At 36.0% G+C, this 16,894-nt stretch overlaps 1 protein-coding gene across 3 annotated transcripts in view; it reads right to left on the bottom strand.

Annotated features, from left to right (window-relative positions):
* Positions 1-16,894, bottom strand: part of LOC108440961 (fibrillin-1-like) — a 67,381-nt gene that overhangs the window by 27,316 nt on the left and 23,171 nt on the right. For all 3 annotated transcript variants that reach the window (XM_037537519.1, XM_037537520.1, XM_037537521.1), the window contains exons 10-33: positions 16,312-16,458; positions 15,944-16,093; positions 15,654-15,809; positions 14,023-14,169; positions 13,657-13,806; positions 13,367-13,522; positions 11,342-11,488; positions 11,006-11,152; positions 9,672-9,818; positions 9,409-9,555; positions 9,168-9,314; positions 8,884-9,030; positions 8,464-8,610; positions 8,214-8,360; positions 6,710-6,856; positions 6,306-6,452; positions 4,755-4,901; positions 3,782-3,928; positions 2,750-2,896; positions 2,487-2,633; positions 2,246-2,392; positions 1,974-2,120; positions 954-1,100; positions 144-290 (exon numbers count right to left, since the gene is read on the bottom strand). In XM_037537519.1, the coding sequence (XP_037393416.1) occupies positions 144-290; positions 954-1,100; positions 1,974-2,120; positions 2,246-2,392; positions 2,487-2,633; positions 2,750-2,896; positions 3,782-3,928; positions 4,755-4,901; positions 6,306-6,452; positions 6,710-6,856; positions 8,214-8,360; positions 8,464-8,610; positions 8,884-9,030; positions 9,168-9,314; positions 9,409-9,555; positions 9,672-9,818; positions 11,006-11,152; positions 11,342-11,488; positions 13,367-13,522; positions 13,657-13,806; positions 14,023-14,169; positions 15,654-15,809; positions 15,944-16,093; positions 16,312-16,458 (3,552 nt within the window). The remainder of the gene's footprint in view (positions 1-143; positions 291-953; positions 1,101-1,973; positions 2,121-2,245; positions 2,393-2,486; positions 2,634-2,749; positions 2,897-3,781; positions 3,929-4,754; positions 4,902-6,305; positions 6,453-6,709; positions 6,857-8,213; positions 8,361-8,463; positions 8,611-8,883; positions 9,031-9,167; positions 9,315-9,408; positions 9,556-9,671; positions 9,819-11,005; positions 11,153-11,341; positions 11,489-13,366; positions 13,523-13,656; positions 13,807-14,022; positions 14,170-15,653; positions 15,810-15,943; positions 16,094-16,311; positions 16,459-16,894) is intronic.

Here is a 16,894-nt window from a genome sequence, read left to right as displayed (position 1 = left end):
GAAATAAAGTTAAACAAAAATAGAGATGCATTTTTTGGACAGCAACAAAATAAAACTGGTCTCAGTACACACTAATGGCTAACTGAACAGAAAATACTGAAATATATTCAAGGAAGCATTTATTATACAGTTTAATGTCTTACCTCTACACGGGTTACTAGCATTGATCTTTAGGTTTGAGTTTGTTGCAGTAAATCCAGGCCAGCAAGAGCAACTGTATCCTCCTATTATGTTGGTGCAGGTGGAGTTTGGACCACAAACAGACGGAGTGGACAGACATTCATCCGCATCTGTAAAATAACAAAAAATAAATATAAATATATATATGTGTGGGTGTGTGAGTGTGTGTGTGTGTGTGTGTGTGTGTGTGTGTGTGTGTGTAGAGAGAGAGAGTAATAAAACACAAACTTTCAGTAGATCATTTATGAAGGAACAAAACCTTCTAAACATAAACTGGTAACTTTGCAGGAGAAGCTTTGTAATTACAGGTATATAAAAAGTATTTTACATGAACCCTTCTATGTCTGCAGTTTATTAGGCTGTGTTGCATGTACAGCACATTTAGGAGCTGCCCACAGATTTTCACTGATGGTTAAGTCAGGGGACAGTGAGAGTCATTCCAAAGGCTTTAGCTTACATTTCCTGAAGTACTTCATGGTGGAATTTGAGGTATGTTTGGGATCATTATGCTGTTGTATGAGACAGACTCTGTCCAGCTTCAGTTTCTTCACTGATCATGTCATACTTGCTTATCAAATTTGTTGATATTTAGTAGAAATTTATTTTTCTTCCATCTACCTGTGCTATGTTTCCTTTGCCTCTGACTGCCACACAAGTCAATCACTGCAGTACAGGATTTAACTGTGTGTTGATTAATTTATAGCATTACAACATGATATGGCTGTTTCAATCTTCAAAACTTTATTTTCCGAAATAAACATTTAAAAACTGACCTCTACAAGGGTTAGTAATGTTTACAGCAAGCCTTGAGTATGTTGGAGTAAATCCTCCCATGCAATAGCAGTTGTATCCTCCTATCATGTTGGTGCAGGTGGAGTTTGGACCACAAATAGATGGTTCAGGTGCACATTCGTTTATATCTGTGAGAGAAAATACAGAGTTTCTTTTGAATTCATCAACTGAATTTCATCAGCAATATTTCATACTTTCACTTCAAAAAATTTCAATAATCAGAATGTTAAATATTTCCACCAAAAATGAAACCAGTTTAATATCAGAACATACAAGCTTTGCTGTTACTGATGCTTGAGTTTGTTACAGTAAAACTATTTAGCTAAGGGTGATTGCAGCCTCCCACTGTGCTGACGCAGGTGAAGTTAAACCACGTAAACCAGTTCAGAGGTTTAGAATCAATGTTTTCTATAACAGAAAACTAGTTTAGTTTCAGATAAATGTATAAAATGAATTCACTATGCTAGTCCAGTGCGACATCTTAGGTTCTAGATGTATTCAGAGTGATGAATGGAGCTGTACATGACTGCGTAAGGACTGAGAAACTGTACAACTATAATAAATTTCTAATAAAATAACATTCAGAATGCTTCGTATTTGAAAAGTCGTGACTAGTTTAATAGAAGAAGACACCTTGACATAAAATAACTGAAAACAGATAACTACAGGAGAGTATTTAGAATTTAATTTAATTTGTTTCCCAAAATACTTTAACTTTACAATTTCGTTTTACAATATTGAAATAATTGTACAATTGCAAGAAAAAGTATCCTTCTGCAGCAGTCAAAAAGAGTCCTTCTGCAGCAGTCGCCAGTACAAAAACACAAACAATGTTTAAGAGAAATTTTGGACCATTGCTTCTAGAAAAACTGCTTTAACTCAGCTCAAATTCTTTGGATGTCTGATGTGAATGGCAGCTCTATCGGGTTCAGGCCTGGGATCTGACTGGTTCACACTAAATAGTTTCAGGCAACATATTATATTGATATTTAATCACTTACCTATACATGGGTTAATAATGCTGATAGTTAAGTTTGAGTTAGTGGCAGCGAATCCAGTCCAGCAAGAGCAACTGTATCCTCCTGCTGTGTTGATGCAGCTGGAGTTTGATCCACAAACAGATGGTGCAGATAGACACTCGTCCACATCTGTGGGATCATTTAAAATTATTTAAATTATATTTATGTATGTTTTCAGAATTATGTGTGTCCATTATCATCATTAAAACTTAAAAGGCCTCTGACATTACTGAACCTAAAGCTTGATGACTTACCCTTACAAGGGTTACTAATGTTAACCCTTAGACTTGAGTTTGTAGCAGTAAATCCATTCCAGCAAAAGCAATTGTATCCTCCTACTGTGTTGATGCAGGTGGAGTTTGGACCACATACAGATGGAGTTAAGAGACATTCATCCACATCTGCAAAATTGATAAACAATTCTTTTTTGTAAAGTTGCTCATTTTCACTGTTAGCAGTCATAAATCTTCATCTAACAACACAAAACCAGCTTACCATTACAAGAGTTATGAACACCGATGCTTAGACTTGAGTTGGTTATGTTAAATCCCGACCGGCAAGAGCAGCTGTATCCTCCTACTGTGTTGATGCAGGTGGAGTTTGGACCACAAATGGACGGTTCAGACAAACATTCCTCCACATCTGTAATGACAATGACCTGTGATTCTTGCACCAACTTATTTTCAGTATTGGAAGAGTGATTTATCATTGAAACACTAACCGTCAACAAAACACAATACCAACATTTAGACTCTCACCTACACAGGAGTTATTAACACTGACACCTAGACTTGAGTTTACTGCAGTGAATCCAGTCCAGCAAGAGCAACTGTATCCTCCTACTGTGTTGTTGCACATGGAGTTTAATCCACATACAGATGGTGCAAACAGACATTCATCTATATCTAAAAGAGAAATATGATGGTTAGAATTCACTACAAACACATTCCTTCATTACCTTTTTTACCCATGCCAATAAATATCCCAGCTGCTTGTAACACATGCCCTGATCAGGCATAACATTATGACTGCCTCCTTGGTTCTATGCTCGTTGCCCACTTTATGAGCTCCACTTACTGTATAGGTGCACTTTGTAGTTCCACAGTTACAGACTGTAGTCCATCTGTTTCTCTGATACTTTGTTAGCCCCCATTTACCCTGTTCTTCAGTGGTCAGGACCCCCATGGACCCTCATAGAGCAAGTACTATTTGAGTGCTGGAACATTCTTAGCACTGCAGTAACATTGACGGGATGCTGGTGGTGTGTTAGTGTGTGTTGTGCTGGTATGAGTGGATCAGACACAGCATGCTGCTGGAGTTTTTAAACACCTCAGTGTCACTGCTGGACTGAGAATAGTCCACCAACTAAAAATATCCAGCCAGCAGCGTCCTGTGACCACTGATGAAGGACTAGAGGATGACCAACACAAACTATGCTGACACACATGAGCTGATGTCTCTGACTTCACATCTACAAGGTGGACTGACAAGGTAGGAATGTCTAATAGAGTGGACAGTGAGTGGACACAGTGTTTAAAAATTCCAGCAGCACTGCTGTGTCTGATCCACTCATACCAGCACAACACAACGTTATGTTAGCTTGTGAATGTGAATTTTCTTTCAGTGAGTGTGTTTGATCAGGTTTCTGTATATTTTCATTGAGGAGTCGCTGCTGCCCCTACAGATTACCGTGCTCCACCAGGCTGTCTGTGGCAGAGACACCACTGAAATAAAAGTTTCAAATTTTTTTATTTAATAGCAAAACATTAAACTGAAATTAAATATCTTACCAATGCAAGGGTTACTAATGCTGACATTTAGATTTGCATTTGTAACAGCAAAGCCACCCCAGCAAGAGCAGCTGTATCCTCCTACTGTGTTGTTGCAGTTAGAGTTTGGACCACATGGTGATGGTGTGAACAGACACTCATCCACATCTGTGAGAGGAATAAAATAAATAGATGTGATCAACACTTTTCAAAATATAAGTCATTCTGGGGATTCATTTTAATATGTAAAGTTTTCAGTCCAACTACAATCATCTATAGATTGTTTATCATTCTGTTCTCAAAAAGGAACAAAACTAATAATTAAAGACTCAACCTTACATTTCTCACAAACACTGATACTTCCACTTCAGCCAGTTACTATAAATCCATTACAGCAAGAGAAATTATAGGAGAAATTTGTATTGGAACAGATGGTAAAATAGTAAAAAGGAATCATTTTAACATCATTGTAAACTTTAATATCAAACCAAAAACTAGACAGAGTCCTAAAACTAACCCTAAACCTTTAAACCTTTTCCTTACCATAACACTGTTTATAATCAACAAAAGTTTATCAGATAGTTTGGTAACTTTGGTAACTAAATTTTACCAGCTCCAGATAATCCACAGTTGGGCTATTATAATAAAGCACGATCAGCTTATTATACTGCCCTACATATTAATTACCACTTCTTTTCAAACCAATAAAAATATAATCAATCTTATACTAAGAAGTAAAATTTAACAATGTTGTCAATGGCCAAAGAAAAACATGTATCTGACAAATAGTAACTTTACAGGAGGTGGCAAAAACTCTCTTAACTTTGAATGTATGTTAATGTAAACAGTTTTTCTTCATTCAGGCATTTTAGAGCCATTTATCAAGTCATTTTCACAAAATCTAAAGGACAGTTTCCTTGTCCATAAAATGCAAAACAATAAAAATGTTTCATTGAACCATGAAATAACTTGAAACTAAAGTTTAATATCTTACCTATACACGGGTTACTAGTGTTGATCTTTTGATTTGAGTTTGTTACAGTAAATCCAGCCCAGCAAGAACAACTGTATCCTCTTACTGTGTTGTTGCAGTTGGAGTTTGGACCACATACAGATAGTGCAGATAGACACTCATCCACATCTGAGAAATATTCAACCAAAACTTATTATCTCAACTGTACAGCGGTAATGCCAGGGCTGTTTCATCACTTACAGCTCCTGAGCCACTGAGTATGTATTTTTAAAAATGTATTTCATACTATCAGTGAACAAGAGCAGTGAGTTCAGGCACCTTATGACATTGTTTCTTTATGAAATATTAATTATTGTTCTAATCTTGCAAAGAAAAGAATATGATTGAGGCCCTCTGCAAGCACGATTTCACATAGGGCCCACAATATTCTCAAACTTGACTTTACTGAAAGAAATCCAGTCCAGCAAGAGGAATCGTATCCTGGAGGTGGAGTTTAATCCACATACATGTAAAATAGATACACATTCACTTGGATCATAACATCTTCATATTGACAAGTACCTTCATTTTCAGACTATGTAAAGTAAAATCAGATAAAAATTATAATTATTATCATTATTGTTATATACACTCACCAGGCAGTTTATTAGATACACATTGCTAGTAAAAGGTTGGACCCCCTTTTGCCTTCAGAACTGCCTTATTTCTTCATGTCATACTTTCAACAAGGTGTTGGAAACGTTCCTCAGAGATTCTGGTTGGTTATTTGAGTTACTTGTTGCCTTTCTATCATCTCGAACCAGTCTGCCCATTCTCCTCTGACCTCTCACATCAACAAGGCATTTTCCTCCACACAACTGCCGCTCACTGGATATTTTCTCTTTTTCTGACCGTTCTCTGTAAACCCTAGAAATGGTTGTGTGTGAAAATCCCAGTAGATCAGCAGTTTCTGAAATACTCAGACCAGCCCGTCTGGCACCAACAACCACGCCACGTTCAAAGTCTCTTAAATCACCTTTCTTCCCCCATTCTGATGCTCGGTCTGCACTTCAGCACGTTGTTTTGACCACCTCTACATGCCTAAATGCATTGAGTTGCGGCCATGTGATTGGCTGATTAGCTATTTTTGTTAACAAGCGACTGAACATGTGTACCTAATAAAGTGGCCGGTGAGTGTATATTATAACAATAATAATATGTATGTTATATAGGTAACACTTTATTTGCAGGATCCATTGTAGATGCTTTATAAAGGCTCAGTCTGTTTATAAGTTACATTCAACTAAAAATATATTAAATGCAACTGAACTAGAAGTTCGGTGTGAAACAGTTTATTAAATCTAACCCTAAACTTAACCTCAAGGCTAAACCTACATCTAGTCCTTAACCCTAACCCCAATGTTGTTGATAATCAACTGAACTTCAGCAGAATGTTTGTTGATGATTTAAATACCTGTAGAGCATCTATAGGGGACCATACAAATAAAGTGTGACTGTTATACATCAGTTATGCTCAAAAATCTTTAATAAAACCTGAAATAGTTTGAGCATAACATTCAATTCATAGCTCACCTATACAAGGGTTACTAGCGTTGGTGTCCAGACTTGAGTTTGTGGCAGTAAATCCAGACCAGCAAGAGCAACTGTATCCCCCTACTGTGTTGATACAGGTGGAGTTTGATCCACAAACAGATGGTGCAGAAAGACATTCATCCACATCTGTGAAATCATTTTCATAAATTTTTGGTATAAGTTTTATATGCACACATTAACACATACAGGAGTCTCCATCATTAGAAATTTACAATTTACAAATTAAACAGATAATTCACTGGAGGTGGAGTTTGGAGCTGCAATAGTTCATTTTTTGACTCATTTTCATCAATTTAAATCTATTTTAAGCTACCTTTGGAATATATATAAATATTGGACCGTTTCTAAATTTAATGTCAGAAAATTGATATTTCATAACTCACCTATACAAGGGTTAATAATGCTGACAGTAAGATTTGAGTTTGTTGCAGTAAATCCATGCCAGCAAAAGCAACTATATCCTCCTGCTGTGTTGGTGCAGGTGGAGTTTGGACCACAAACTGATGGAGTGGACAGACACTCATCCACATCTGTGAAATTAATAAAATGTTGTATCTCATAATTTTGTCTGTAAGCAGCTATTACAGATTAGCAGAGTGAATTATCATCACTAAAACTTAAAAATGTCTTCAAGTAAAACAGAAACTTTTAGTTTATCACTGCTATAAGAAAACGACCTTCAAACCACAACATGGTAACTGTACAGGACTGAAAATAACTATGACACCTACAGAGTATGAAGGACCCAATGTGCCAAAATGAAAAATGAATAAAATTCACTAAATAAATGACTAGATTAATCAATAAATAATAACAAAAAATATTTTTATTAAAAAAAAAAAAGTTTTATATGATAGTTTTATAAATTCAAGTATATATTGCTGATTTTGATTGTACTTTTACATATATATTTCCATTTTATGCAGTTACATATTTATCCATTTATTTCTGTATTATTTTTTTATAATGCCCATGTTCATTTTTATATGTTTTCTCTGCATCTACATTTTCATCAATTGTTTACTTTATTTATACATTCATTTAACTTTTTTTTTATTAATTTAATTTTTTTTCATTAGCTCATTTATTTATTTCTGCATTTCTTTGTTCATATAATAATGGAGCAGACAGACATTCATCCACATCTGTGAAATTAATAAAAGGTTGTGTCTTGTAATTTTGTCTGTGAGCAGCTATTACAGATTAGCAGAGTGAATTATCAACTATATTAAAACTGTTTTAAAAAAATGCAGAAAAATAAAAATCAACACAAATTTATTTAAGTCATTATTTATTTTTAACTGTGCGTGTCTCAGTGCACTCACATACGGCTAACTGAACAGAAAATACTGAAAAAAAAATAACCAAGAAAGCATCATCCTCACTGAGCCTGAAATGACTTGAGCAGAACATACTAAAGTTTAATATCTTTCCTACTGTGTTGATGCATACAGCTGGCACAGGTTTACATTCATTCACATCTGTGAGATCATTTTTTTCACTAAAATTTAAAACACCTTTAGAAAAATATTAAACCAAAACTTATTATCTTAAATGTACTGTGATAACTACAGTGTTTTCATGAGTTCAGACACTTTATGACATTGTTTCTTTATGAAATATTAATTGTACTATAATTGAGGCCCTCCGCAAGCAGGATCCACAGATATTTAGAAGCAGCCTGATTTTCAAACTGAAGTTTGCTGCAGTAAATCCAGTCTAGCAAGATGAAATGTATCCTCCTATTGTGTCAATGCAGGTGGAGTTTAATCCACATTCAAGTGAGGTAGTTACACATTCATCTAGATCATAACATCTTCATACTGACAAGTACCTTCATTTTCAGACCACGTAAAGTTTGAGCATAACATTCAATTAACAGCTCACCTATACAAGGGTTTCTAGCGTTGATGGTCAGACTTGAGCTGCTGGCAGTAAATCCAGTCCAGCAAGAGCAATTGTACCCCCATAATGTATTGGTGCAGGTGGAGTTTGGACCACATACAGATGTGCCAAGTAAACATTCATCCACATCTGTAATGAAAGATTTTCTCTTCTTGTAACTTAAACATCATCATGTTTCTAATATTCACTGAAAGTGGAAAAGGTCTGTGTAAGTTTCTATGTAAGTACTGACCTCTACAAGTGTTATTAACACTAATCATCAGACTTGAGTTTGTTCTAGTAAATCCCTTCAAGCAAGAGCAGTTGTATCCTCCTACTGTGTTGGTGCAGGTGGAGTTTGGACCACAAACAGATGATTCAGGTACACATTCATCTATATCTGTGAGAGAAATTAAATAGCTCATCTTCTGTGTTCCCTCATCAGCAACATTTCATATTAAAAACGTTGCATTTAAAATATATAGCAAAAAAAAATTAAACCACAGTTTATCAACAGAACATACATGCTTCACATTTACTTATACCTGAGTTTGTTACAGTACATCTATTTAATTAATGGTAATTGTAGCCCCCCCACTGTGTTCATGCAGATGGAGTTTATACAACACAAACTGTTTTAGGCAACATATTATATTGATATGTAATCACTTACCTATACATGGGTTAATAATGCTGATAGTTAAGTTCGAGTTAGTGGCAGCGAATCCAGTCCAGCAAGAGCAACTGTATCCTCCTGCTGTGTTGATGCAGCTGGAGTTTGATCCACATACAGATGGTGCAGATAGACACTCGTCCACATCTGTGGGATCATTTAAAATTATTTAATATATGTTTATGTACATTTTTCATGCACGCATTTTGAGGATTAGGTGTGTCTATTATCATTAGAACTTAAAAGGCCTCTGACATTACTGAACCTAAAGCTTGATGACTTACCCCTACAAGGGTTACTAATGTTAACCCTTAGACTTGAGTTTGTAGCAGTAAATCCATTCCAGCAAAAGCAATTGTATCCTCCTACTGTGTTGAAGCAGGTGGAGTTTGGACCACATACAGATGGAGTTAACAGACATTCATCCACATCTGCAAAATTGATAAACAATTCTTTTTTGTAAAGTTGCTCATTTTCACTGTTAGCAGTCATAAAGCTTCATCTAACAACACAAAACCAGCTTACCATTACAAGAGTTATTAACACTGATGCTTAGACTTGAGTTGGTTATGTTAAATCCAGACCAGCAAGAGCAGCTGTATCCTCCTACTGTGTTGATGCAGGTGGAGTTTGGACCACAAATGGACGGTTCAGACAAACATTCCTCCACATCTGTAATGACAATGACCTGTGATTCTTGCACCAACTTATTTTCAGTATTGGAAGAGTGATTTATCATTGAAACACTAACCGTCAACAAAACACAATACCAACATTTAGACTCTCACCTACACAGGAGTTATTAACACTGACACCTAGACTTGAGTTTACTGCAGTGAATCCAGTCCAGCAAGAGCAACTGTATCCTCCTACTGTGTTGTTGCACATGGAGTTTAATCCACATACAGATGGTGCAAACAGACATTCATCTATATCTAAAAGACAGACATGATGGTTAGCATTTAAAATGTAATTTGTTGTTGCCTCAGCTTTAACATAAGGGTGCAAAAGTATATTGAGCTAATTCTCTACAAAGATGTTTTTCATAACCCTTTTTTACCCATGCCAATAAACTCTGTCTGCTTTTACATAGCAGTCTGTTTGTTTACAGTGTACCCCTAAATTCACACAGTAAAACACAAGAAAGTCTATGTTAAATAAAAAAATGTTTTTTATGTCTTATTGTTGTGTCCAAGAAACTACTGTAAATGGCCTAGGAGCATCCCTGAACATCAGCACTAATGCTAGTATAGTAATAGTGGATTAATCAGGAGAACTCATCATATCTCAATACATGTGTATTTGTTTGGGTGGAGCTGAACATACTCTGGGCCACAGAACCGTTCAGTGGGCTCAGCCCTGTAGCCTGGAAGCAGTTTGCCATTAGTTTGTGTAGTTTTCTTGGGTTTTTACTGATTTTGATTTAGCGGTACAACAGATAGAAAGAGAAACTGTAACCGGTCTCAAGAGTCCAGACCAGCATGGAATGGCCAAGTATGGCCCTGAGATCCATTTGGCTCGATAGTGAAAAAACCATTGTGAACACTGCACATTTAAACTGAAACAATTTCTGCAGCTGGAGTTTGGAGCAGCCAGAGAAGTCTATGACATTTCTTCAGTCTCTAATACAGTCATACGCAAAAGTTTGGGTGCACCAGTTCAAATTACGTTTTGTTGATTGTGTAAGAGAAAATAAGTTTTACATTCTTTATAGAGAACACACCTCTGCACGGTTTAATGCATTATTATTGTTTATTTACTAGTAATTATTGTTTACTCTTATATATTGTGGTAAAATGTGCTCTATGCAAAATGTATGGTACATTATATTTCAATTTTATGTTATATTGTTAAATTTATGTTAACAATATGTTAAATTTAACAAATAAATTAGAGGATACGTTGACTTATCTTTACTGAGAAAATGAATGAAAACCTAATTTTACCAAGGGTGTTCAAAATTTTTCATATGATGAATTCTTGAATTCACACATTTACAGAATCCATTGAACAGAATTTCAAGCTCAAAGATCACACTCTGTTTTGAATAATGAATGGTATAAAAAAAAATCCTATTTTTATAATTAATAGCAAAACTTTAAACTAACATTAAATATCTTACCAATGCAAGGGTTACTAACACTGATGCTTAGATTAGCATTTATAACAGTGAATCCACCCCAGCAAGAGCAGCTGTATCCTCCTACTGTGTTGGTGCAGGTGGAGTTTGGACCACATTGTGATGGTGTGAACAGACACTCATCCACATCTGTGAAAGAAATCAATTAAACAGATGTGATCAACACTTTTCAACATCATTATCATTCATACCGGAGATTACTGTTATTATATAAATAATATAATTAAATTAATTAAACACAATTTTATAATTCATTATATAAATACAGCGCCATTTCCAGTCTGCTGGCTGACATTCAAACACTTTCAGAGCATTTACCTGCACATGTATTATTTATGCTGACACTCTGATTTGAGTTTGTTGCAGTAAATCCAACCAAGCAAAAGCAGCTGTATCCTCCTACTGTGTTGACGCAGGTAGAGTTTGGACCACATACAGATGTTTCAGACAGACATTCATTCACGTCTGTGTGATAAAAAAGGTCATTTTGTGCATTAACAACTTTTCGGTATTATTACAGTCAGATACATTGCAATATTGATTCTTGTAAGCCATTTCTGAATTTTAGCTCTTTCCATAGAATACAAACCTTAATGCCATCATTTAGAACCATCCTAAAATACATGGTTTTATAAATAAAAATAATTATATATCATTAATGAATTATATTAGCACCATACTTTGGGTGCAGTGCCCTGTTGGCTTTGACCTTCTTGCTTTGCATAGCATATCTCTTCTGTACCATACTGGAACAAAATGCCAAGTTTGTACATTCAAGTGATTCTTATTAAGCCTGTTGTTCTTGGCAGATATCCAGCTGGTTCTTCAGGTTGGTTGGTTGAAGTTTATGCTGTAATGTCTTATATACTGTGAATTGATAATTACAATAGCACCTATTATATGAGAATCAGAAGTGGAATTGTCAGCATGTGATATAATTAACCCTTGTGTGGTGTTCAGGTCTGTTTTCAGGACCCATTTTCATTGTTTAACAAAGGAAAAAAAATAATGTGATTTATTATTATTTCAACTTCAGATTTCTTAGTACGACTGTTCATAAAATATGACTGTTAATAAAAAAATAAATAGCTGTCTTTGAGAATAAAGTTGTAATATTTCGAGAAAAAAGTCATAATGTTTCAAGGACAAGGTGGTCCTAACTGTAGGGGTGCTGCCATAACATGTTGGGGTCCCGGTTGCTGTACTAACACCAGAGTTCCACTCACTCCTGTCTCTTTGTGGATCATTCTGATTATCATTCTCACTGACTGTGAAAGTTTCTTATACTAATAACAGGCTGGTGCTGATGTGCAGAAGAGACAGGGAGACTGAATATTTCTTTATGGGTGAAATCAATATGAAAGGAGGTGCTGCCGTCCTTTTGCAAAGCCTTTGGCCATAATATTGCAACTTTTCCTGCTATTAATGCCACTGTAATGTCAGAATTCTTTGACTTTTTTTCCCAAAATATTATGATGTTTTTTCTCGACATATTCTGACTTTAACTTAGAAGTCTACTATTTTTATTTTTATTAACAGTGGCCCTAAACCACTGTCAGACCTTAGCCGTTGCTCATTTTCACATATAAAATAACCTATTTTCAGTGTCTTCATGCTGTGTGTGTGAGGGTGGACAGCATGGACAGGCTGCTGACTGGCTACAGCTGCTAAAGTAGAACCCTACACTGACCATGTTTTAAACATTTGGTATTTTTACTTAAATTATTATGGTTGTATTTATTTAAAAAAACAGTGGTGGGTCCACTAGACCACTGAGTAACAAACACAAATTAATAGAAGGTTTAAGAAAAGGAATGAAACACCAGCCTCAAATCCATTGCCATCATAGAGAGGAGCAATTAGCCAGAATGAATGCTTCATCCTCAAGAGCCCACATAAGTGAACACCAACAAACAGGGAAAACCGCATGTGCACCAGGGTATAAAAAACACAGTGGGTGTTTGTTATGTTAGGAGGAGTTAACTTGATTGGACACTAGATTGCTAATGATTTTATTGTAGTCCACATGTTACTATTCAGCAACTCTACACCAGGTTACCATCTACAACATGGTCCTCACATTCCAACCCCAACCCTTCCTTCTTTGCCCAGTACAAAGTGTGTAATTAATGCATGCAATAACCAAAGCACACTTTGTGCTGCCATGAATATACAAATAGGATATAGTGCTGCACTTTAACTTAATAGCCTAATAGTGTAATTGTGTAGAACGACAGACTTGGACAAAGACCATCTGACAGATCATTTTAGGTAACAGCTGTTATGAAATCTCACAAAGACGTCATCCTCAAGACAGGCAGCGTAAGATTTTTAATTTCTCACCTCTCTGGCACAGTTCCTCTGCAGGGAGAGCTCTGATACATCCACATGTGCCATCCATGCTGTCATCACATGCCCCATATGTTCTGCAGGTATTATAGGACCAAGCATACTGCTCCTCACATCTGCACACATACTCAGGCCCGTCTGACGTGCACACTGTAACACAGAGTAGACTAAATAAATAAACCAGCTAATGAACAAAAATATACATTTTTTATTCTACCAGATCAGATATCACATCACACAAAACCATTTAAGGTACTTCATGTGTACATAAACAGGCTGGTTACCAGTGGTGATGGTCATCTCTGTGATGTTTACACCGCTGTCCAGTGTGACAGGGACACTGAAGTTCATGAGCAGCTTCTTTAATTCAAGAACCATCAGGTTGTCAGATACACTAATGTCAACATCAACGATGTACTCAGAAGGTGGCCCTCCTGGAGAGAACACAGAGGGTTTTAGTTGAATTTAGTGCACTGACATCTGGCTCAAAAATCCACACTATATACTGATTTTGTTATTGAGAGCTGAAATGACTTAAAACATAATTAACAAAGATTTGACATCTTATTTATATACATTTCTAAAGTTAAGAGGAAAACAACCATTTTAACGTCAGCTGGCTGACATTAAAGACTTTTTAAATAATTTACCTGTACATGAATTATTTATGCTGACACTCTGATTTGAGTCGGCTGCAGTAAATCCAGTCCTGCAAGAGCAACTGTATCCTCCTATTGCGTTGGTGCAGATGGCGTTTGGACCACATAGTGATGGTGACGACAGACATTCATCCACATCTGTCAGATAAAAGGTCATTTTTTTGTGTGACGTCTTTTTCTGTATAGCTACAGTAAATTTATTATAGGTAAATGTTAAGATTTTAATCAAATTATAAAAAACAACACTGAAGAAGCTGACTTTGTGAGGCTTTCTAACTCTGATTGAGTTTGTAAAAGTCCCAGCAAAAGGCATTTATTGCCTCTTTTTGCATTAATGCATGTGGTGCTCATACAGCCACCATATTATTTATTTATACTTTCAACATTTCACCTGTATCTACTTAATAAACAGAACAGCTCAGTGTTTGCATCAGCACATTTTCAACATCTTGGTGTAAACCTGACTTTCATACAAGCCTGGTACACATACAGAAAGTCATGTAACTAAATGTATTAACTTCAACTTATTTAGTATTACAGATTACTGTTGCTACGGTTTCTCCATTCAAGCTCTGTCCTTACGCACATATATATGTGTATATATATATGTGTGTGTGTGTGTGTGTGTGTGTGTGTGTGTGTGTGTGTGTGTGTGTGTTTTAATTTTTTTTCAAAACAAAACCTCATATCTCCAAAATAATAACTTTAATGTAAGTCAATGGAACCAGACATTTTCCCAAGCAATTTTGGGCTGTTTCTTTGGGTCCATTCATCATGAAATTTGCAAACAATGTAAAGAGCAACAGGCATTTTTAGATTATCTCAAAAACTGAAAAACGACTTTTACAGAAGTTTTGCTCTCAAAGTGTAAACTATTGGAGTAGATTATTAATGAAGCACTTATTCTGATTTAATAGAGCCAATAGTAAATACTGACTGTGTGCTGTTTAACGCATGTTAAAAGCTCGTCTTTTATTTTTTTGAGCTAATATGGCTGCCACTGCAGTTGGTGAGACTGAAAAAAAATAATTTATCACACATATTTACTTGCCGTCAATTTTGATGGAAAAAGCTTTTTGAGAACACCCACGTCATACTATTCTTAATTTAATAAAGGCAATAAAAAACTTAACCAATTGTTTTTAATGAAACTGCTATTTTCTAAAACTGTGAATATATTTTACACTCACCAAGTGTCAAAATGCAGATGTGTGTGTGTTTGTCTATGTGTGTGTGTGTGTGTGTGTGTACATATGTAGTGTTTTCAGTTGTTTTCTATTTCTATTGTTTCTATTGGTTTCTGCCTCTCCCAGCCTGGAACCATTATTTTGACGTTGTTGCATCCAATTTTATGGAATAACTTTCTGTGAGGGAGTTTTTGTCTGTCACCACCACTGGGATCAACTCTGAGTCAATACTTTTCTCTAGAGGGGAGCATCTCACATCAAACCACGCTGAATGACTGTGTTTATATCTTAAACCTTGAATCATGCAGACACTGTAAACATTTCATCCTAATGTAAGAGCCTATTAGCGGAATTGTGTATTTGTAGGACAGTTTTATGAAATCTCACAAAGACGTCATCCTCAAGACAGGCAGCGTAAGATTTTTAATTTCTCACCTCTCTGGCACAGTTCCTCTACAGGGAGAGCTCTGATACATCCACATGTGCCATCCATGCTGTCATCACATGCCCCATATGTTCTGCAGGTATTATAGGACCAAGCATACTGCTCCTCACATCTGCACACATACTCAGGCCCGTCTGACGTGCACACTGTAACACAGAGTAGACTAAATAAATAAACCAGCTAATGAACAAAAATATACATTTTTTATTCTACCAGATCAGATATCACATCACGCAAAACCATTTAAGGTACTTCATGTGTACATAAACAGGCTGGTTACCAGTGGTGATGGTCATCTCTGTGATGTTTACACCGCTGTCCAGTGTGACAGGGACACTGAAGTTCATGAGCAGCTTCTTTAATTCAAGAGCCATCAGGTTGTCAGATACACTAATGTCAACATCAACGATGTACTCAGAAGGTGGCCCTCCTGGAGAGAACACAGAGGGTTTTAGTTGAATTTAGTGCACTAACATCTGGCTCAAAAATCCACACTATATACTGATTTTGTTATTGAGAGCTGAAATGACTTAAAACGTAATTAACAAAGATTTGACATCTTATTTATATACATTTCTAAAGTTAAGAGATAAACTCAACCATTTTAACGTCAGCTGGCTGACATTAAAGACTTTTTAAATAATTTACCTGTACATGAATTATTTATGCTGACACTCTGATTTGAGTCGGCTGCAGTAAATCCAGTCCTGCAAGAGCAACTGTATCCTCCTATTGCGTTGGTGCAGATGGCGTTTGGACCACATAGTGATGGTGACGACAGACATTCATCCACATCTGTCAGATAAAAGGTCATTTTTTTGTGTGAAGTCTTTTTCTGTATAGCTGCAGTAAATTTATTATAGGTAAATATTAAAAAGATTTTAATCAAATTATAAAAAACAACACTGAAGAAGCTGACTTTGTGAGGCTTTCTACACGGTCCACACATTACAGGCTCAAGTCTTCCTCCTTTGTGCAAAGCAAAGTGTGAGCTGTGCTGCCATGAACATACCAATATGCTGTAGTGCCACGCTTGACATCACTACAGTCTTTTTTTAATAAAGTCTGATGTAATAAAGCTAATATTACATACTCACTGCGTGCTGTTTAACATCTGTTAAAAGCTCATCTTATTTTGGTGCTAACATAGCTGCCACTGCAGTTACTGAGCTCGAAGAAAGAGAGTTTATCACACGTATTTATTTGTTGTCAACTTTGATGGGAAAAAAAA

This window comes from Pygocentrus nattereri, chromosome 4 (assembly GCF_015220715.1).
Source record: "Pygocentrus nattereri isolate fPygNat1 chromosome 4, fPygNat1.pri, whole genome shotgun sequence".
Lineage (NCBI taxonomy): Eukaryota > Metazoa > Chordata > Actinopteri > Characiformes > Serrasalmidae > Pygocentrus > Pygocentrus nattereri.
The sequence above is the reverse complement of the archived record's forward strand: the minus strand, read 5'-3'. Positions and strand labels throughout refer to the sequence as shown.